This window comes from Equus quagga, unplaced genomic scaffold, assembly GCF_021613505.1.
Source record: "Equus quagga isolate Etosha38 unplaced genomic scaffold, UCLA_HA_Equagga_1.0 226_RagTag, whole genome shotgun sequence".
Lineage (NCBI taxonomy): Eukaryota > Metazoa > Chordata > Mammalia > Perissodactyla > Equidae > Equus > Equus quagga.
The window spans coordinates 125,023-144,633 of record NW_025799809.1 but is presented as its reverse complement, the minus strand read 5'-3'; the positions used below and the strand labels follow the sequence as shown (position 1 = coordinate 144,633).

At 46.6% G+C, this 19,611-nt stretch overlaps 1 protein-coding gene across 1 annotated transcript in view; it reads left to right on the top strand.

Annotated features, from left to right (window-relative positions):
* LOC124233787 (nesprin-2-like) overlaps positions 1-19,611 on the top strand; it is a 298,013-nt gene that overhangs the window by 266,827 nt on the left and 11,575 nt on the right. The window contains exons 100-105 of the mRNA XM_046650989.1: positions 8,746-8,908; positions 14,113-14,300; positions 14,812-14,962; positions 15,312-15,494; positions 16,901-17,038; positions 18,228-18,422. Of these exons, the coding sequence (XP_046506945.1) occupies positions 8,746-8,908; positions 14,113-14,300; positions 14,812-14,962; positions 15,312-15,494; positions 16,901-17,038; positions 18,228-18,422 (1,018 nt within the window). The remainder of the gene's footprint in view (positions 1-8,745; positions 8,909-14,112; positions 14,301-14,811; positions 14,963-15,311; positions 15,495-16,900; positions 17,039-18,227; positions 18,423-19,611) is intronic.

Here is a 19,611-nt window from a genome sequence, read left to right as displayed (position 1 = left end):
GGATCTGTCCGTCTGCCTGCACCATATGTCGGAAGAGCACTTGGCTCCTTTGAGACCTTGACTTTTAAAGGTAGTTTATCAGAATTTTTCTAGAACCTAGAACTCGGTGTAGAATTTACTGTTTACTCTAGAGCAGTGTTCTCAGACTTAAATTAACGTGGGTCAGAATCGCTGGCAGGCTCATGAAAACGTGGGTTGCTGGACCCCACCCCCAGGGCTTCTGACTCTGTAGGTGTGGGTGGGGCTGAGAATGTGCATTTCTAACAAGTGCCCAGGTGTTGCTAGTGGTGCTGGTCTGGGGAACACAGCTAGAGCCAGCAGCAGGATGACGTGACATGTGCTGCACCAAGAGGCAGAAATTCTGGATTCGCCACTTTCTCTGAACACGTCTTGTGGCCTCTGTGAGCCTGTTTCCTTGTTGATAAACTCGGCACAAGAACCTGGGACCCTTAGGTCCGTCCATACGCACTCACTGCTAGCCTCTGGTGCAGCTCAGTGTGGCCGCATAGAGGAGGAATGGGAGGGGGCTTAGGCCCAAACCACTGCTTTTCCTCTGCTTGTAAAGACCTCACGTAAGGTCACAGAGGCCCTGAGGTGGGCATTAAAATCCAGGGAACTGGCTCTCCTTCAGAGTTGCTGCAGGAGATTTAAGCAGTCCTCGTGGGCCCCTGGGCAGCTTCCTACATTTGTGACATCTATACTCTTATAAAACACATTATTAATTTTATCAACAGAAAGGCCATTGGAAGCACTATATATTTTTTAGTGAATGGTATGATTATTCTAGAACCCAGTCTGATTTGATGACAAGAAATATTAATTATATCCTACTATGCTCATTTGACAGATTAAATGAAGAGTGAATTTTTTTTTAATTGTAGTTGTTAGCTCCTCCTCTTCCTCATGTTTTCTCAGACATCTTTAAAAAGTGACCCAGCAAAACCTGAATGGAGGAGAGAGGAGTAAATTAGAGAAGTTGTTTTTCAGAACTACCAATATGTGCGATCCTCTGTTTTGGAGGAAGCTAGGCTACCTGTTAATAAGAACAGCTTAGGCACAGGATGTTGAGCGATGGACAAAAAGATGCAAAGCTGACTTGCTTCAGCCAGCACAGACCAAAGCTCTGAAAAGAGGGTCCCCGGCCATCCTCCCTTCAGTGGGACTCATGCCAGAGAAAGACTCAGCTCCACACGTAATCTCACCTTTGCTACCCTTGATTTCAAAATTCTAGTAGTTGAACTCTTTAAAAATCCATCTACTGTTGTTTCCCACAACCCCTTCCCCATTTCATTAGTCAGAGCCTCAGCTGTGTCCTATAAAGCACAAGCCGTGTGTCCTTAGGGAGTCACCCTGCTGGTCGTTTGTGTTGGCAGAGCCTATTCAGAAACATGGGTGGAAGGGTGGCTCTTTTTGAAGACTCTTTCTAGCAGCACGTGGGAAGGATCTGGTGAAAGCTTTCAATGCAGGAGACAGACAAGACAGCTAAGCAGAAAGACATACGTTCACGTTGGTTATCTGTTGGCGTTGGCATCATTGGTGATTTTAGTTTTCCAAAAGAATTTTGCTTATCTGTATTTTCCAAATGTTTATTATGGAAAAGGAACATGGGGGCCTTAAATGTCAGGAATATTGTTAGCTTTCTCCTAATTTCTCTTTGATGGTAGCATCATTAATAGACTTGGCATCCTTAAGCCAATGTTATGAAGGGGGAACTTACTCAGACATACTAGCATATGGTCCATTCCTGTTTAGACTAGATAGCTCTCTCGCCATCAGAAGGATCAAGTCCATGAAAAAACTTTAAGCGTAATTTTCACATTTCACCTACCAACATGAAAAACCCCCCTACTTTATAATAGTAGCAATTAAAATGTTGTCATTTAAACTCAGCAGTTACTGCCATGGCAACTGTGTGTTAAGATTGTTTTTCCATCCCTTGCAGAATGAGCAGGGAGATATGTGCCTTTTTAAACTGATAAAGTTTTTCATTGCTCTCTTTTTATCTGTGTTGTCTCAAGGTTCTTTTGGAAGACCAAACAATGCTGCTAGTCATACAGTTGACTTGCTCTGGTCTTAACAGGTTGCCTCGTCCAGTGGGCTTGGAAGGATTTAGAAATTTAGCACAGGGAGAGCCAGATGTGAGGTCGACCTCTCCCCTTTCATTTTTCCTTCCCCTCAGCCCCATCATTCCTCCTCTGGAGCAGGTGACTGCTGCTCCCAAGCCCTGCAGAAATGGCTTCTTGAGAGTTGGGGAGCTTCCCCAAGGGACAGCAGCCATCATTGGGTCAATGAGCAATCAGTAGCCTGGTGTCCAGCATCAGGCAGGTCCAGTGTATGAGCCTTGGGGGGTCATATGTAGCAGGTCCCAAGGACAGCCAAGAATGTGAGCACAAGTTAGTCAAATGCAGCATTTGGGGAGAACTGTTTCCAAATCCACACTCGTAATCTGACTGATCTAGAATGTGTCTGCGGTGTTTCAAGGTGGGGATGTAATAATGACTAAATGTTGGGCTGGAGGGACCCATGAGAAATGATTGATATTGTGAAGTCTCAAAATAAGGCTGGGGCTGAGCCTCGAAGGGGCTGGACGCAAAGCAAGGGTGCTCCGTAAGCAGAGCCGTTTCAGCTCGCGTTGAGAACTGTGGTTGGCGTGCAGAGGAATTTTCAGATACTCACATTATGGTAAACCCTAGGAGGAGCTAGCAACAAGAACTGCAAAATTTCCTCCTCTGCAGAGTCTTGAACTCCATTTGTGCTGTGAGATAGAATTTTTTTTTCCTGCAAAAAGTAGAGGAATGGACTAAATGAACTCTCTGCCCCTCCTGAGCCAGGATACACAGGACCTAAAAAGGCAGGGCAGAACCCCCCGGGGAAGTTTCTTCTTTAGGGGGACAGGAGGGAGGCACTCCTGTCGGACTCAGGGGCTTCAGATTTCACCATTTCTTTTAAACCTAATCAGAGAAGATTTAATTTGACGAGAACAGAAGTCCTCTTTTCTGTGCCCTAAATCTAAATGTTTCTTCTCTTGGTTTATAACACTTCATAAATAACCCATAGCCAAGATAACACTGTGACTTTCTTCCCCCAGTATTGCAATCCTGAACGTCAGAACAAAGACTGTGTGTTTGTATGTGTGTGCGCGCGTGTGTGTGTGTGTGTGTGTGTGAAAGAGAGAGAAAAGAGCTGGAGATATTTGTTTATTGGAAAGGAGAAAACTGAGATTAAAAATTGCAGTTAGCCGAGAAGCAGCTCTCTGCCTTTCCTGCGGGCATCGCTTTGTGGCTGTGAGCAAGCCGTGCCCACGGGAGCCTGCGGGAGGGCGGCCTGGGGAAGATGCTGAACCAGTGAATGGAGAGGCCCACCAGGCGGGGGAGGGGCTGCCTCGTCCTCCGGAGGTGGAGGTGCAGGGGCAGCTCGGAACTTGGAGCTTTCAATCAACATAAGGAATGATTTTTTTCTCGTCAACAGTAAGTGCCATTTCAGTCATTAGCTTTGCATATGGCCGAGGGGTGGTTGCTGTCTCTGTGTGTCTTGCTCTCACTCTCTCGTTTTGGTTACAATAGAAATTACTGATGAGATGGTGGCCGCGGAGTCTGTGTGCTCAGCCATCGGGGGATGGGTTCTTTCTCAGTGTCAGCGTGCGTGTGGTGTCTGCAGTCAGCCTCTGACGAGCCGGGGAGAGAAGTGATTGTGCTGGGTGGAAAATGGAAGTCCTCCAGCAACATAAATGCTTCAAAGAGGCGATGAGCTCAAATGCATTGTAACGTCTGTGCCCCTAAATCAGGTCTTCAGGATCTCAAAGTAATTGATTGTATTGCTATAAAGATGTTTACTCACTCAAAAAGATGCAGTTGTACAGAATTTGTACAATTTTAGCAACTGACAGCTGTCCACAGGTCTGAGCTTCTGTCTGTTTTAGTGCAAATTCAGATACTTTGACCATCTCAGTTTTCGTTATTATTTTTTGTTATGCTGTCCACATTGGCATAGGAATTTTTTTAACTTACGCTGATCTAGGGCCTTTGTAATTTAACTGTAGACCCTTTAGCATATAGAGAATAGGACTGAAATGTGTATTATTCCCTCCACATGAATTTGATATCTGAAGCCTCCATCACACATTGTCAGACTTGGGCTTGATACATAGGATGATACTAACCTGCCTAGATTTTGTTTGGTTTGGAGGGAGAGCAGGGTTCATAAATGTTATATTCTGATCCATCACTATTAAAATAAAAGAAAAACTTTATTCACTTTATGATTTTCTGCATTTCTACCCATAATCCCTGCAAAAGATCTTCTAATTTGTAGTTCTTCTTAGGCAAAATTCTGATTTTGTTTGATTTCATATAAAAATATTTTAGTTTTATTCAAGGCTTCCAATAATCTACACAGGTGAAAAACTTTCCTTTTGCACCTAAAAATTGTTTTCCCAATCCTCAGAATTAGAATTCAACTCAGGAAATCATGCTGTTTTTTCTGGAGAAATATGATTTGTGGAAATGTATGTGAGAGCAGCGTTAGTCGAGTGCACCTGGGTGAAACAGGCCAGTGCAGAGAACAGAACACCTTGGCGGTTGATGTAATGTAGTATTGGGGCTGCTTCCCTGTGCCAGCGGTCTGGTCTCTGAATGAGTTTCCTTGTTTCCCAATATTAACTCGAGATTTAAATTTTTCTAAGAGCGATATTAACAAGGCCTAACGTGGAGATCGGTTGCCTGGGTTGGCAAATGACACGTACTTCCTGACCTGGAAAAGGTGATCATTAGATGCAGTCTGTACAGAACAGAACCATGCAAACTCAACAGGATGTTGGATAGTGTCTAGAGTAAGTTGTAACATGATTATCTGAGGAACAGTATTGATTTATATCACCGCGCATTCTGGGTTATCATGCCTTTGGTCAGAGGTTGGGACATAGAGCAGGTTAAATCCTGACTGGATGGATATTTTGTAGCTTCTTGACAACTTCCTTCTTTTCTTTCCCTCCCACCTTGCCTTCCCCATTAATTTGCCCTAAGTATGCATGTGATTTACGTGTGTGTTTCTCAGTGCTTCACGTGCCTAATGTGGAACCAAGTTTTAGGAGCATGCGTGGCTCATAGTGGCAGGAAATTGTTTTGTGGAAAGATGGCTCAGAGGTACTCTGATCTTTACATCTTTTCTTTAAAATATAACATGGCCACCTCTTACGAAAAAGACACATTCGAAGGTATGAGTGAACATCATTTACTCATTCAGAAGAAATTTATTGACTGCCTCCGATGTTATATTATAAATGTCTAAATTAGACCACTAGCTCTTTAGGAATAAGACCGATGTTTCAGTTATCTTTGAGTCCTCAGGATCTGTGTAGGACCTAAGACAAAAATGGTTAAATGTTTATAGAAAGGAAATCATGGAGGGGCAAAGACGGGCACCCAAAATGCACTTACCCCTGCCCCGCCCCCACCCGTGTACCCTTGACCCCATGAGTCTAGACTTCTGATCGCGTTCCCTGACAGCAAGAGAAACATCTCGTACCTCCAGTAAGTGCACATTAGCATAGGCAGGTTTGTAAGAGATGCTTAAGAACAGCGGCTCCAGGCCAGACTGCCCAGATTGGAATCCTGCCTCTGCCATTTAATGACCGTGTCACTAGAGCGAGTTATTTCATCTCTGTGCCTCAGTTACCTCATCTGTCCAGTGGGGATACTAACAGTACCGATCACATAGCATTGTTGTGACGATTAAGTGAGTTGCTGACACGTAAAACACAACAGGCTTGGCACGTGCAGATGTCAGCATGCTCTGTGGATGTTCCATTTCAGTAATAAAGCTTGTGAATTATAAGGCATATCCAATGTAGAAATTTTTTTTAAGTGGGTTAATAATAGCAAGTCTAATATATTATTCCCACACCCCAGTGGTTTGTCTTGAGTCTTGAGCACCCCGTTTCGGACACCACTGGCCTGGAGTACCATAGTCCTGGGGAAGAATACTAAATCATTCCTCCGCCTTCTCCATACTCCCCCATGTGTTCACTGCACACCTCGCCCTGGGATTAACATGATTCAAGATCACAGCGTCTCTGCATCCAGGTGCTGGATAAGACAGTGGGGGCTGAGGTCCTGGGAGGAGGGGGAGGCACGAGAGCTGTGCAGAGGCTGCTGGGCCTGAGCTCCTCTCCCCATCTATGGCAGCTCTCAGGCCCAGGCTGCTTCTCCAGCCACAGCCTTACAGGAGGGTAGCCCCTTGCAAACTGCATGAAAGACTCCTTGTCCCATGGGGCCTGGGGTTCCTGGCTGCTCTGGCGTTGTCTGGAGTATTCTGTCTGGTCCCTGGGCAATCAGGGTGACAAGACATTGGGGTGAGGAGAGTGTACCTCAAAGCCACAGGAACAAAGGAGGGATCTAGGTTACAACTGCATCCAGGCCTGGCCTCGGATTCTGTTACTTCCTGTTTAATAAATCATCCTGTAGCTTTGAAGGGAGCTTTTCCTTATGATGTTTGCAATAAGAATGCAATATGGAAAACACACCTTGAAAGTCATCCTGACCACAGTTTCTGGGGATTTATCTCTATTAGGCACTGTGCTGAAGGCCTTTGATGGGTTTATATCTCACCGGATCCTCTCAGCCACCGGGTGAAGGAAGAGACTGCTTCTGATAGCGTTTTACAGCTGAGATTAGACAGAGCTGGGATTCAGACCCAGGCCCTGACCGCAGAGTCGGTGCTCTCCACCGCCAGCCTCCACAGCCTCCCTCCAGGCTTGCCTACCTCATGGCGCTGTTGAGAATACAATATTTGTAAAAGGACTTCCGGAGGTCCAGTGCCGTATAAATGAGGCGTCGTTGCGGCCTCGTGTAGTCCCAGTCAGCAGTCATAAGACCTAGGATTATATTGAGCACTTACTATCTGACAAAGGTCTTACATGCATCCTCTTGTTTCAGTCTCACGGCCACCTGCAAGGTGGATAATAATTTGGCAGATAATGAGGAAACAGGGACGTAGGAAGGTTAGGTTCCTTGCGGGGATGGTGCAATGGGGCTTAGACGCAGTCTGCCTGCATCCAGAGCTCTGACCTGAATGTCGCCCGGATGCTACCACGCCCCTGAAGCTTGAGGGACCTCAGAGGCCTACTAGAGATGAGGGGGCTAAGGGAAAAGGACTTTCCCTAAATCATAAAACTAGCTGGTAATAGAGCTAAAACTAGAAGTCAGTCCCCAGAGTTGATTTGATCTACTGTAGGATGCAAAAAGAAATTTAAAAAGTAAAAAAAGCACACACAACTCTGTGGTCTACTTAAATAATAGCTTGTAGTGGAAGTCTTATACACATTTATTCATTCAACCAATGTTTGTTGATACCTCCTGCCCCCCAGGCAGTGTGGGAGGTGCCGTACGTGCAGAGGGAGCAGCCCTGTGCAGCCTGGCCAGTGTGGGCTCTGTCGTGATGGATGCACAGTGAATGAGGGGTGGGCCTGGGTGCCACAGGAGCACGTGGGCAAGGGGCCCCTGGTGCCTCAGTGAGCAGTGGAAGAAGCCCCAGGAAAAGGGAGGAGGAGCTACTTTGCAGAGTGCAGGGGTGGAGGCGGAGAGGCCACTGTCCTCTTGAGGACCTGTAAGGTCAGAGGTTAAACCAGTACGTCAGGGCGGAGTGAGGACTGTGGAAGGGTTTGAACGTGGATCAGTCTTGCCGCCTGGAATGTACGCTTTGGCTATAGAACCAAAGGCAGACAGGAGGGCATGGCGGACGGTAGGAAGCTGTTCACAGGCAGTCACAGAAGAGATGACGGTGGCGAGGAGTGCGCATCCTCCGAGTTAGGGTCAGTGCCCTGATTTCTCTTGCTAGCGCCGTGGGATGCAGTTCTGACGGCACCTTGCAACATGAGTTTTGATAAATGGGAACTTTCCATTGTAGCCATCACTTCATATCTCTGGGATTCACTAAAAGTCCCACAGATCACTGGAATAAGCTCTACTTTAGGACTTTTGTGGAAGCAGTTTATGCAAGCATTTTACTTCAGGATCTATCAGAAGATCGTTTTCCCTCAGCAGCTGCGTCATTTCCCCTCAACTACGTGGACGTGCCAGCCAGCTCACGAAATACAGTGACTCCCGCCGAGTCTGGCTGGTCGGTGAGGGAGGTGGAGTCAGAACTGTGCTTGCAGCCTCTCTCTGAGCCCCCTCCCTTTTTGGCTGACACAGCTGCCCCGTAATGGGCTGGTTCTCTGCGTGCGGCACCCTCAACCCCTCGGACTGGACGGGGTGGGTTTGACACACGTTCTCTGCTTGCTCAAGAGGAGGGTCCCATGAGAGGCAGCATGGGCCAGATACCACCAAGTGAAGCAGGTGTGTGATCTTAACCCGTCAGGGAAGGTCCTGGCTGCTTTGATCATTGGGCATCCCCAAGACAGAAGATGGACGGAAGTTAACCTAGAAAGAGAGAAAGCACCTCCCGTCTCCTCTGCAGCCCCAGTAAGATGGACTGGGTCTCAGGGGTCTCACTCTGGGAATAGTAGGACTTCATATTTGCATGGGTGGGTTAACTCAGTCGATTTGAAAATCAGCTGGAACAGCAGTTTTGGAAAGTGTCACATAATTCTGTGAAAACTATCTGGTAATGTGAGTGTTGTTCTGCTGTAAAATCAATAACCGATGTGGATTCCTTTTCACCCTCCGACACCCTCGTCCGTGCATTCTTCTCCCCACTAAACATTGTGCTTTTGTTTTCCACCTCTTTTTTTCCTACAAATATGTTTAGGGTGAAGAAGCTGAAGGAGACCTTTGCTTTTATTCAGCAGTTAGACAAAAACATGAGCAACCTTCGCACCTGGTTGGCTCGGATTGAGTCTGAGCTCTCTAAGCCCGTGGTTTATGACGTCTGTGATGATCAAGAGATCCAGAAGAGGCTCGCTGAGCAGCAGGTGGGGGAATGGGCGATGAGCTTTTGTAAGGGTGTAGGTGTCTACAATACCTGCTAACTCGAACCTTCCCTGTATTGGCTGTGAATTTAAGTGTGCTCACATTTCATAATACGGGCTTGTTTTTTCCAGAGAAAGCTGATCACCGGTCCGTGTTCTTGCGTGTGTGAGGTCTCCGTCTTTTGAGTACCCATCTCCGCCACCATTCACATAGCTCTTTGTGAAATACCTTGAACAATGGTTAAGATGCAGACCTTAATCTTAGTGGTAAATGAGGTTTTCTTATTTGTTATTTTTTTAACTTGGATCTTTGTTTTGTTGTTTTTGTTGATAGAGTTTTAGAAGGCAATAAATTGAAAGAAAAATAGTTTTTCTAACCAAGGAAGGTTTTCATGGGACAACACTCGGTGTGTCTGATAGAGCTTTAAAAAAATTAAAACAAGGTGTAATAGGAGCGTGCTTGGACTGATAGCTTAGGAAGTTTCTCCTGCAATGCTCTGGGCATTTCTGTCACCGGTTATGCACCCTCTGAGCCAACCTGGGAATTCCGCCATTTGCAGACCACTGAGTCCCGCCAGTGTTTATCACTGCACTGACGTGGGCATGCTCTTTGATATCACTGTCTTACCAAATCCACTTTCCTGCCCTCTGTGGGCTCACATTCACGTGCTCATTCTCAAATGCAGTGCCTAAACTTGTCTTTATTTCTAAAATATTATGTTTATGTTACTCTTTCAGGAGCTTTCCATCACCTCTGTTTTCCTCAGACCTGTGAGCAGATTCTGTTTTGACCATTTAAGCAATACTGTTGCCATCAGGTTCTTAGACTTGTGTCTGTTTTCTTCGCATTTCCTCCAAAGCCTTGGTGTTTGCTGTCTGTTGACACACTGCAGAGATTTGCCCACGTATCACAGCTGCTTGGAGACAGAATCCGGGGCTGAACCTTTTCCATGAGATTATCATCAAGGCCACCCGTTGATGATAAATTCTCTTGAGTTCAGGTCATTCCCTTTAATGGTAACAAGTGACATTTCATGCTACCATGAAATAGAGCTAAGTAGCTGATAGTACTCTCGACTTAGATCTTTATTCAATCTATTACAATTACTGTTTAAACGATGCCTATTCTCTTATTTTCAAATTGGTATGATTTAGCAATGCTGTTAGGTAAAAATACTGGTTTTTCCACTTAGCCTCAGAAATTTAAGTATGTCTTTTTCATTGAGGTCATCTAAATTCTGTCTTTGCTTTGTGGAGAAATGAATATCGATATAAGTACCATGTTAATGGACACTGCAGAGATTGTAATGCCCTTCTCAGTGGACTCACAGCTACTGAACATTATCAGCTTTATTTACAAGTTTGATCCACTAGGGTGAATTTCTTGAATAGTCTCTTTATAGACAAGGCCTTGCAAATAACCATTTACCCTGAGTGGTGAGTTTTTTCAGGTAAATAATACAGAAGCTGACAATATTTTTCTTCTTAAAGAATAACTGGCTCAATTTGGCAGGGGATAATAATGTGTATTAACATTTTATAAACCTGAAGGGTGACAAAACATCATTAAATTGTAGACAGTTTATTCTCAAAAGTGTACAATTTGGAGCAGCTGCCATCCCCTTGGCCTTGTTTCTTCCTGTACTGAAATGGTGCAGCATTTCAGTCTGGTTCATTTGCAGCTTCCCTCTTTATAGAATTCAGAATCACCATCATGGAATTCTTTGTTTTTTTTTTTTGAGGAAGATTAGCCCTGAACTAACATCTGCTGCCAATCCTCCTCTTTTTGCTGAGGAAGACTGGCCCTGAGCTCACATCCATGCCCATCTTCCTCCACTTTATATGTGGGACGCCTACCACAGCATGGCCTGCCAAGTGGTGCCATGTCCACACCCGGGATCCGAACCGGCGAACCTCGGGCTGCCGAAGCAGAACATGCACACTTAACTGCTGTGCCACCGGGCTGGTCCCACCCCTCTTCCACTTTTAAGGACCCTTGGGATTACATTGGGCTCGCTCAGATGGTCCAGGATAATCTTCCTGTTTTCAGGTCAGCTGGTTAGCAATCCTAATTCTCCTTTGCCGTGTAACCTAACGTATTCACAGGTTTTGGGAATAAGGACATGGAGATCTTTGGAGGGGCCAATATTCTGTCTACCACAGATATACTAAAAGGAAACTTTTAGCATTTTGTTTTAAAAAATCATACTAGGCCTAGACCTTAAATGCTCCATCAAAAACAGGAATGTGTCACAAAAGAGAATTATGTATGGGCCATTTCAAAAAACCTTACCCGTGTTTCTATCACTAGTTAAATATAGTAAATTACGTGATTACTTCTGGAAATAAGACCTGAAAGCTTGGGCTAGTATTGCTTCCTGCAAAAGCCCTCAGCCCCCAAGAGGGGTAAAGAGCCGCAATGTGCCTGGATCCTCACTGTGATGTCCCTGGGGCCGTGGGGCCGAGGTCAGACCTTAGAAGACTCCTTTTTTGTTTCTCTTTTATGTGAAACTCCTTAGATGATAAGGGTGTATTGTGATTTCTGGAGAATATATCATCTTCAAAATGCAAAGGAAGTGGTAGCAACCTTTGTGACATTTTACACTGTGAACCACTTTCCGTGAGTCTTCAGCACCTTGCTCCTGTTTTCTTTGGTTTCCTGGTTCCCTGAGGGGTGCCAGGTGGTGGTGTGGGGAGGTGGTTCTGTAATTACCAATAGTCCCCTCCCCAGTGGCCCAACTCAGCTTCATGCCAGCCCCCCTAAATCACTCCCCAAGACCACCCAGACTTGTCACCCCCAACCCCTCTCACAGAGACATTCTGGAGCCACCACCGGCGCCCCACCACGTGCAATTTTCTGCCCTCTGCCTGGTTTTCTCCTTCCCCCCTTTACCTTATTCTTCTAGCTCGTTCTGTATTGTCATTCCTCCTGGCTGCCTTCTTAGCTCTAGTTTCATGTCACCCCCGTCTCCTCTCGCTCCCCACCCCAGCTCTTACTCAGCTTCAGTGCTCTGTGTCCCCCACGCAGGACCAGAAAAATGAAACGGACAGGAGCCCATTTGCAGAGCCGCCGGCAGACGCCTTCACATTGTCCTGTTGTTTCTTAAGTCTGGCTCTTCTCTGCATTTGGACAGTTCTTGAAATCTAATTATTGTACAAACTCGGGCCTCAGTGGAGACCTGTGGCAGGATTATTTCAGTTTGCAAAGTGTCACCTGTCTAGCATTTAAATGGTTTGCATTTTCGAGTAGGTCTACCACTTTATTTGATATTTTACAAGGTAACTAACTGGTTCACACTACAATATCAGCAGGCCATTCTGTGGTGCTTTAGAAATTTGTTTTGGAAATTGTGAAAATGTTGGGACTTCTTTTTTCCCAAGATGTCGGTCGTCTCTTATAAACTATCATGGAGCTCATTCGCTGCCACCATTCACCCTGCGTATTAATCAGTTTTCTGTAGCCGTTTCACTCACTATAAGCTGAATCAATAATGTAAAGTGACTGCAGAGAGTCTGTTAAAATGCATGGCATTCATGTTTATCCATAGACGAGACTTCCTCCGTGCTTTTCAACCAGATCCCACCCAACCCCACCGTGTGAGGTCAGGGGCAGGTACCATTTATCAGTGAAAATGGTCAGTGTTACTCATTTAGCACCAGTGTTAGAATTCCTTATTTGTTAACAAAGTTAAAAGGGATATTTATCAATGCCAGTAAGTTTTAGGAAAGCCCATGGCAATTCTGTGAACCATTAAGAATTTTAAAACTGGAATTCTATTTAAACCTAATAATTGTAAAGCTAGTCCTCACATTGACCCTAGGGAGGCGTCCCCCACTGCAGCATTTCAGGCATTTGTCCTCAACTGAAGAGCTTACAAAGTCACCCTGCGCATCTCTTTTCACAGGGCACACAAGGTGGCAAGTGGGAAACACCTTTCTTCTGAATATAACTTTGAGGTGCTCTTTTTTATCAGTTAGGATCTATGTTAAGAACTGCCTGATTTAAAATTCAGTTGGAGTGTTAGCATTTTATTCTTTCATATCCACTCGGACACAGAATGATCCGGACCGTGCATTCATCAGGAGAAAAGAAAGAAAATATTAGTCTTATCTAGTAATACAATAGTAATGTCCAAAATTATTAAATATTGAGGTGACCCGTGATGAACTTCATGCTGCCTTCCTGTAGACAGCGGCAGGGACTGTGTATAAAATTGTCCCTCCTATAAACTGAACTTTGTGAAAGCCAGGGAACTTTAATATAGTTAACAGTGCCGTATTTAACTTAGAACTGGGCTTCGTCTTTGCTATCTCACAAAGTAACTCGGATGCTAAGATTAGTGGGGGCAGTCTCATGTCACCTTCCTCAGAATTCAGCTATCAGGAGAAGCCTAGCTCGTCCGCAGTGCCATGCAGCCTCCTCGCGTCTCCCTCCCGGCCCACGCGTGTTGGGCAGAAGGATCTGGGTGATAACGGGCAGTGCCATGGTTATTCTCCATGCATTTTCTCTTCATGAATGTTCTTCCTCCTGAATCAGGGAACTGCATCACTGTCGCCATCAGAGAACAAGGTTCCCCTCTCAGAGCTAAGCCTTGGCTGGACCCCATCAGATGGGGGGAGCAGAGTCTCTACCCCCAAATTCTCCCCTTGGGCCTGTTGAGCCCCAGGATGGGCTCACGGGGAGGCTGTGGAGCATACAGCCGCACGCATTATTTGGGGCGGGGGGGGCGGTAAAGGTAGCACAAAAGTCTTAGTAGATTTAAGAATTCTATGACCCATAAAAGGTGAAGATCTGCTGCTGCTGAAGTCTTCGGTCCTACTGAAGAGACTCAGTCAGTTTTCCATGGAAGACCTCCCCAAAGCCAAGTCTAAATTGGAGGCCCTTGGGGTCGAGTGGTGTGGAGTGGATCCGATGCCTCCCCTCCATCTGTGGGGCGGTGGGATCTCAGGGGAGGGTATCCCCCACTACTCCCACTCCTCACATAGTCAGTGTGACAAAGAAATCCCAGTTGTTGCCTGACTTGTTAGGCTTTGTGTCAGCTGCTCCAGTGCAATGGCTGCACAAAGATGAGAGGGAACCGGTTTGTGTTTCTGCTTCCAAGGTAGAAATCCACCCAGGACTGTGCCCCCTGGGCTGGAAGATGAGGGTGTGGGTAGAGATCCTTTGACCACCATCTTAAGGTGCTTCCTACTCTGTTGTAATGTAGGACCTGCAGCGAGACATTGAGCAACACAGTGCGGGGGTGGAGTCCGTGTTTAACATCTGTGATGTCCTACTGCACGACTCCGATGCCTGTGCCAACGAGACCGAGTGTGACTCCATCCAGCAGACTACCAGAAGCCTGGACAGACGCTGGAGGAACATTTGCGCCATGTCAATGGAGCGGCGAATGAAGTAAGAACTGAGCTGCCCCTAAACATTTTAAATGTGGCCAACTCAGTGCACCCTTCTGACCGAAAGTACAGTAACTGTGTTCTGTTCCCTTCACTTTGAAATGTGCCGGGTCTTAGCAGGGAAGGCTCAGTAAGTGTGACTAGTGCTTATTAAGTGAATGATTCCAGAACAATCTAACTGGGTCATGTCTTTCCTCAGCTCGCCTGTGTCTTGGGCTGTAACCATGGCTGGCGACTGTACTCTGTCCCCAGCTGTAAAGTCACAGAGGAAGCCCTGTCTCCTGTTTGTCTCTGTGAGGCAGGAGCTCTGAGGCGCTGGCGCTCCCAGACAGAAGGTGTCCTGAGCAAGGAGTGACGTTGCTGGTTATTTGCTCGAAGTCTAGTGGAGTCTCTGCCCTCGAACAGGGACGGTGCAAGGGGAGTTGGGAACAGGACCGGTTAAGTGAGAAAGGAGGTGTGAAAGCTCATGGTGGAAACGGGTGGCTTGTATTTCGTTGCTTTCCTCCTGTCAGAATTGAGGAGACGTGGCGCCTGTGGCAGAAGTTTTTAGATGATTACTCCCGCTTTGAGGACTGGCTCAAGCCGGCCGAGAGGACAGCGGCCTACCCGAATTCCTCAGAGGTGCTGTACACAAATGCCAAAGAAGAGCTGAAGAGGTTTGAGGTAATGACCCCCTCCAGCCCAGGGCTCCTGATAACCAAGCCCGCGGCGGGGTCAGGAGCGGCTAAAATGACTCCTCTAAGTGGCGGGCTTCCCCCCTTACTGGCCCGGGCCACCCAATCCATAACCCACCATCAGCTACTTGGGCAGCTTTGCAAGACATTGCCGATTATGCAGCTGCCATGCACTGAACTTGGAAGCCTTTAGCTTTAGCATCAGAACAGTGAAGTATGCCCTCTGATGCCTTTTCAGTTTGGGGATTAACCACTATGAGTCAGGTCATCTGGGGTCTGGAGGGGGGTGTCCCGGCACTTTCTGTGCTGTGGCACGGATGGGCTCCTCTGTGACACAGGCCTTCCAGCGGCAGATCCACGAGCGGCTCACTCAGCTGGAGCTCATCAACAAGCAGTACCGGCGGCTGGCCCGGGAGAACCGCACCGACACGGCCAGCAAACTGAAGCAGATGGTCCATGAGGGCAACCGGCGCTGGGACAGCCTCCAGAAGCGGGTCACGGCTGTGCTGCGCAGACTCAGAGTAACCTTCTCTACGGCACTCGGGTTGTTTGTAGATTTTCAGGGGGAAGCCATCTGCCACATCAGGCTTGTAACAAAGCAACAGGCAGAAGATTTCGTTTAAGGCCTAAGCTGTTTTAACATCCTTCCAACACAGTCTCCCCTTGTTTAAGCCCAAAGCTGCCAGCGTTCACTTCCTTAAAGAGGTTATTTGCTGAAGAACAGGCTTCTTAGGCAGAGCCTGTTTATGTGATTTGTGTTATCCAACACGCCTCTTCTTTCCGCTCCTGTAACCCCTGACAGTGTGCACGCTGGCTCACAGACTGTCCCCAGAGTCTGGGGCGCTGCCATCCATGGGTCTGGCGAAGGCCCCTCTCAGCCTGGAGAGAGGCCCGCTTCGCCCATCTGCCCGCTTCTGTGTGTCCCGTGGGTTCTTACACTCTGAGGGATGCGGACAGAGCCCCCTCTGCATTGTGGGGGTTGGGGAGAGTGATTATCCTCTGAATTTCGGGGCACGCTGACTAACCTCAAAAGTTGGATTCAATTTTTGAATGTAAACATTCCCCTTAAATTTCTGTAATTCAGAAGGCGTGGTATGTCATCCTTTGTGAGTCCAGGTGTAACTGACGAGACCGGTGTGGGCTGTGGCTGCAGGAAGTAATTTTAATCCCTGTATTCTGTTCTCAGAGCAGAATGCTCTTGAAACCATTCTAAGAAGATGAGAATCTAGACTTTTTTTTTAACCCTCTCGGGAAGAAATTGGCTAACTTTTCAGACACCCCTCTTGCACTGACTTCTTTATCTCCCGCTGATGTGACTCTGACCAGTCTAAGCCATCATTGGGCACTGAAGGCTCTGTGTGAGCATCGGCTGCCCATCTATGAGGCGGTAACCCGAGAGGCATCCTTAGTTGGAGGTGGTAAATCTGGGTCTTCTTTCTCTGAGGAGACACACTCAGGGTTACGTCAGTGAAGGCTAATGGGGCATGAGTCCAGGCTCAGCCCTGAGAGCAGTACTTTTCCAGCATGAGGCTTGTAAATCCTTCTGTCAACCCCCAGAGGCTGACAGGTGAAAACAGGCAAGGTGCCTGGCCTGGACTTGGAGGGGCTCCTCAAAGGATAGGTTGGGGAAAATCACAAGCTTAGAGAATTATGAAATTGCAAATGCTGATCGTAGTCAACATTCCCACACCCTCATTTGCCAGTGAAGGTGCTGAGGCTGGGAGAAGGTGGGGGGCTCGTTTGATATCACACAGCCAGGACCAGACCCAGGCTCCTGACCCCACACTGGCCCCCTGAAGGCCTTGTGGGCCCCCCGGGTACCCAGAGGCAGGTTTCTCTGAGTACGCCGGGCACCCTTGCCTTGCTGCCTAAGTGAACTCTCATTCTGCCATCAACACAAACATGTGATGTTCTTCTCCTGTCACAGCATTTCACCAACCAAAGGGAAGAATTCGAGGGGACCAGGGAGAGCATTCTGGTGTGGCTCACGGAGATGGACCTGCAGCTGACCAACGTGGAGCACTTCTCGGAGAGCGACGCCGACGACAAGATGCGCCAGCTGAACGTGAGGCCTGCTTCCTTAGCTGCTCTTAAAAGAGTGCACCTTTGCAGAGGAGAGCTGGCCAAGTACAAATGTCACCTGATACCTTGAGAGCAGGTTCCAGAATTGTTACAGCAGCCAGACTGCATCCACCTGAGTACTGCTGAGTTATCACAAGCCAGGATACTCTTCCTTACGGCCAGGGGTCATTGGAATGAGGCCCTTTATTCTCTTTGTCATTTATAATCATCTACGGGGAGAACGCCCTTTGGGTTCCATACAGAACTTCCAAAGATGCTGCTTCTCCAGCACTTGAGTCTGAGTGCAACATGTGGGGTGTAACAGGAGGAGAACCTGTATCAAGAGTGGGCCCAAGAACAGATATCTTCTGCTCTCCCACTGTTACAAATATCTGTGCAGGCATACCTCAGAGATATTGCGGGTTCGGTTCCAGACCACTGCAATAAAGCGAATGTAGCGATAAAGCGAGTCACATGAATTTTTCGGTTTCCTAGTATCTATAAAACTTAACCTTTACACTATACTGTAGTCTGTTAAGGGTGCAATAGCATATGTCTAAAAAACAATGTACATACCTTAATTGAAAACTACTTTATTGCTAAAAAATGCTAACCATCATCTGAGCGGCCAGCGAATCATAATCGTTTTGCTGGTGGAGGGTCTTGTAAAAAACCTAGCATCTGTGGAGTGCGATCAAGCGAGGTCTGCCCGTATTACACGTTAGTCTCACTATTGTTCCCCTCCTTGGCTAGGTCTTACAAGATGTTGAAAAATAGAAATGCACCTTCCCTAATAGAATGGCACCAATGCACACTATTATTGCGTCAGCAGAAGCAAATGCCCGTTGGTGACTTATGGGCGATTTTCTGTTTCCACCAAGCGTCAGTAAGACAAGGTCTCTCCTTCAGACCCAGTAACAGTAAAGGTCCATCCATGTCAAACTTTTAGAATTAATTTAATTGGAAAAGTCAGTGCCTCAAAGGGGGAGGAAAAAATAGGTACACTTGTTTTAAATTATTAAATCTTTATTGTCACTTTGTTAAAAATTGATGAAGCTGGAGTACTCAGTGAAGGAACAAAATAGCAATGACGTTCTGATGCTTTTTCTGTGGCCCTGTTCAAAGAGACAGACACTGGGTCCTCGCAGAATTTTTCTTTCTTTGAAATCTTTTCTTTCTCATATTCTAAATAGGGTTTCCAACAGGAAATCACGTTGAATACCAACAAGATTGATCAGCTCATTGTTTTTGGGGAGCAGCTCATTCAGAAGAGTGAGCCCCTGGACGCCGTGCTGATCGAAGACGAGGTGGAGGAGCTCCACCGGTACTGTCAGGAGGTGTTCGGCCGAGTCTCCCGCTTCCACCGGCGGCTGACCTCCCACGCTCCGGTAAGGGCACTGCCCCCAACAGAGGGCTTCTGGGCCACTCAAAGCTGACGTCTGGGCAAATTTTTAAGGAATTGGGAAACTTACTGTGTAATGGCTAACCATGATTTTATTTTATGGTAAAAAAGCTACGTTGATGGGCTGGCCCAGTGGCGCAGCAGTTAAGTTCACACGGGGTTCACTGGTTCACATCCTGATGTGGACTTCCGCACTGCTTGGCAAGCCATGCTGTGGTAGGCGTCCCACACATAAAGTAGAGGAAGATGGGCACGGATGTTAGCTCAGGGCCAGTCTTCCTCAGCCAAAAGTGGAGGATTGGTGGCAGATGCTGGCTCAGGGCTAATCTTCCTCAAAAAAAAAAAAAACTATGTTGAAAAATTTTATTTCCACTCCTTTTAATATAGAGCCACAATTACTTACAAGCTCCCATTTCCCAGTGGAAAGCGTGGCACTTCTGAAAGTTCTTGCTTCTCTTACCTGTTTTCCCTGTGAGGATAACTGTTCCAGTTTGCTAACAGTAGCAACTTGGGACTCTACTGGCCTTTGCCTCAGTGTCTGCAAGCTTTTAATATTTGTGCCTTTCTGGTGCTTTGGTCTCACTGTTGACATGCCAAAAGCACCAACTTTCGAAAGCAACTGTGATGTTTCCCTTGGCAGAGGGATCTTTTGGGATGTTCAGGTGGAGTTAAGGCCATTATTCAAAGTCACTTACTGCCTTTGTGACAGAAGCTTTAATGATGACCATTGACCAACACAACTGGCCACCTTTTCTTCTTTTGTGTCTCCAACTGGCCAACTTCAAACATAATTCTTTATCAGACGTAACCTCAAAAATTACCTTACAATTCTCTCATTTTTAATAGAGCAGTTTAGTCATTTTTGTTAGAATCATTATAACACAGGGTGAGTGAGATTCTGTATTCTGAACAATAAGATTGGGGGATAAGAAAGAAAGAACCTGGTACATGTGGCCCTTGAAGTTGTGAATCTTATCCAGAATACTCTAATGGCCTTAAAAATTTTTTTTTAATTTTAATCTCCTGAATCTTGGAGGAAGCTACCATTAACCATCAATGAAACTTTGGCCTCCATTTCCTTATCTTCTAAGGTGTAACTTAGATTATCAAATTTCAGATCTTTTCTAAGAAAGAAGGTGGAAATTTTGGGAAATACAGATTCTAGGCCCCACGCT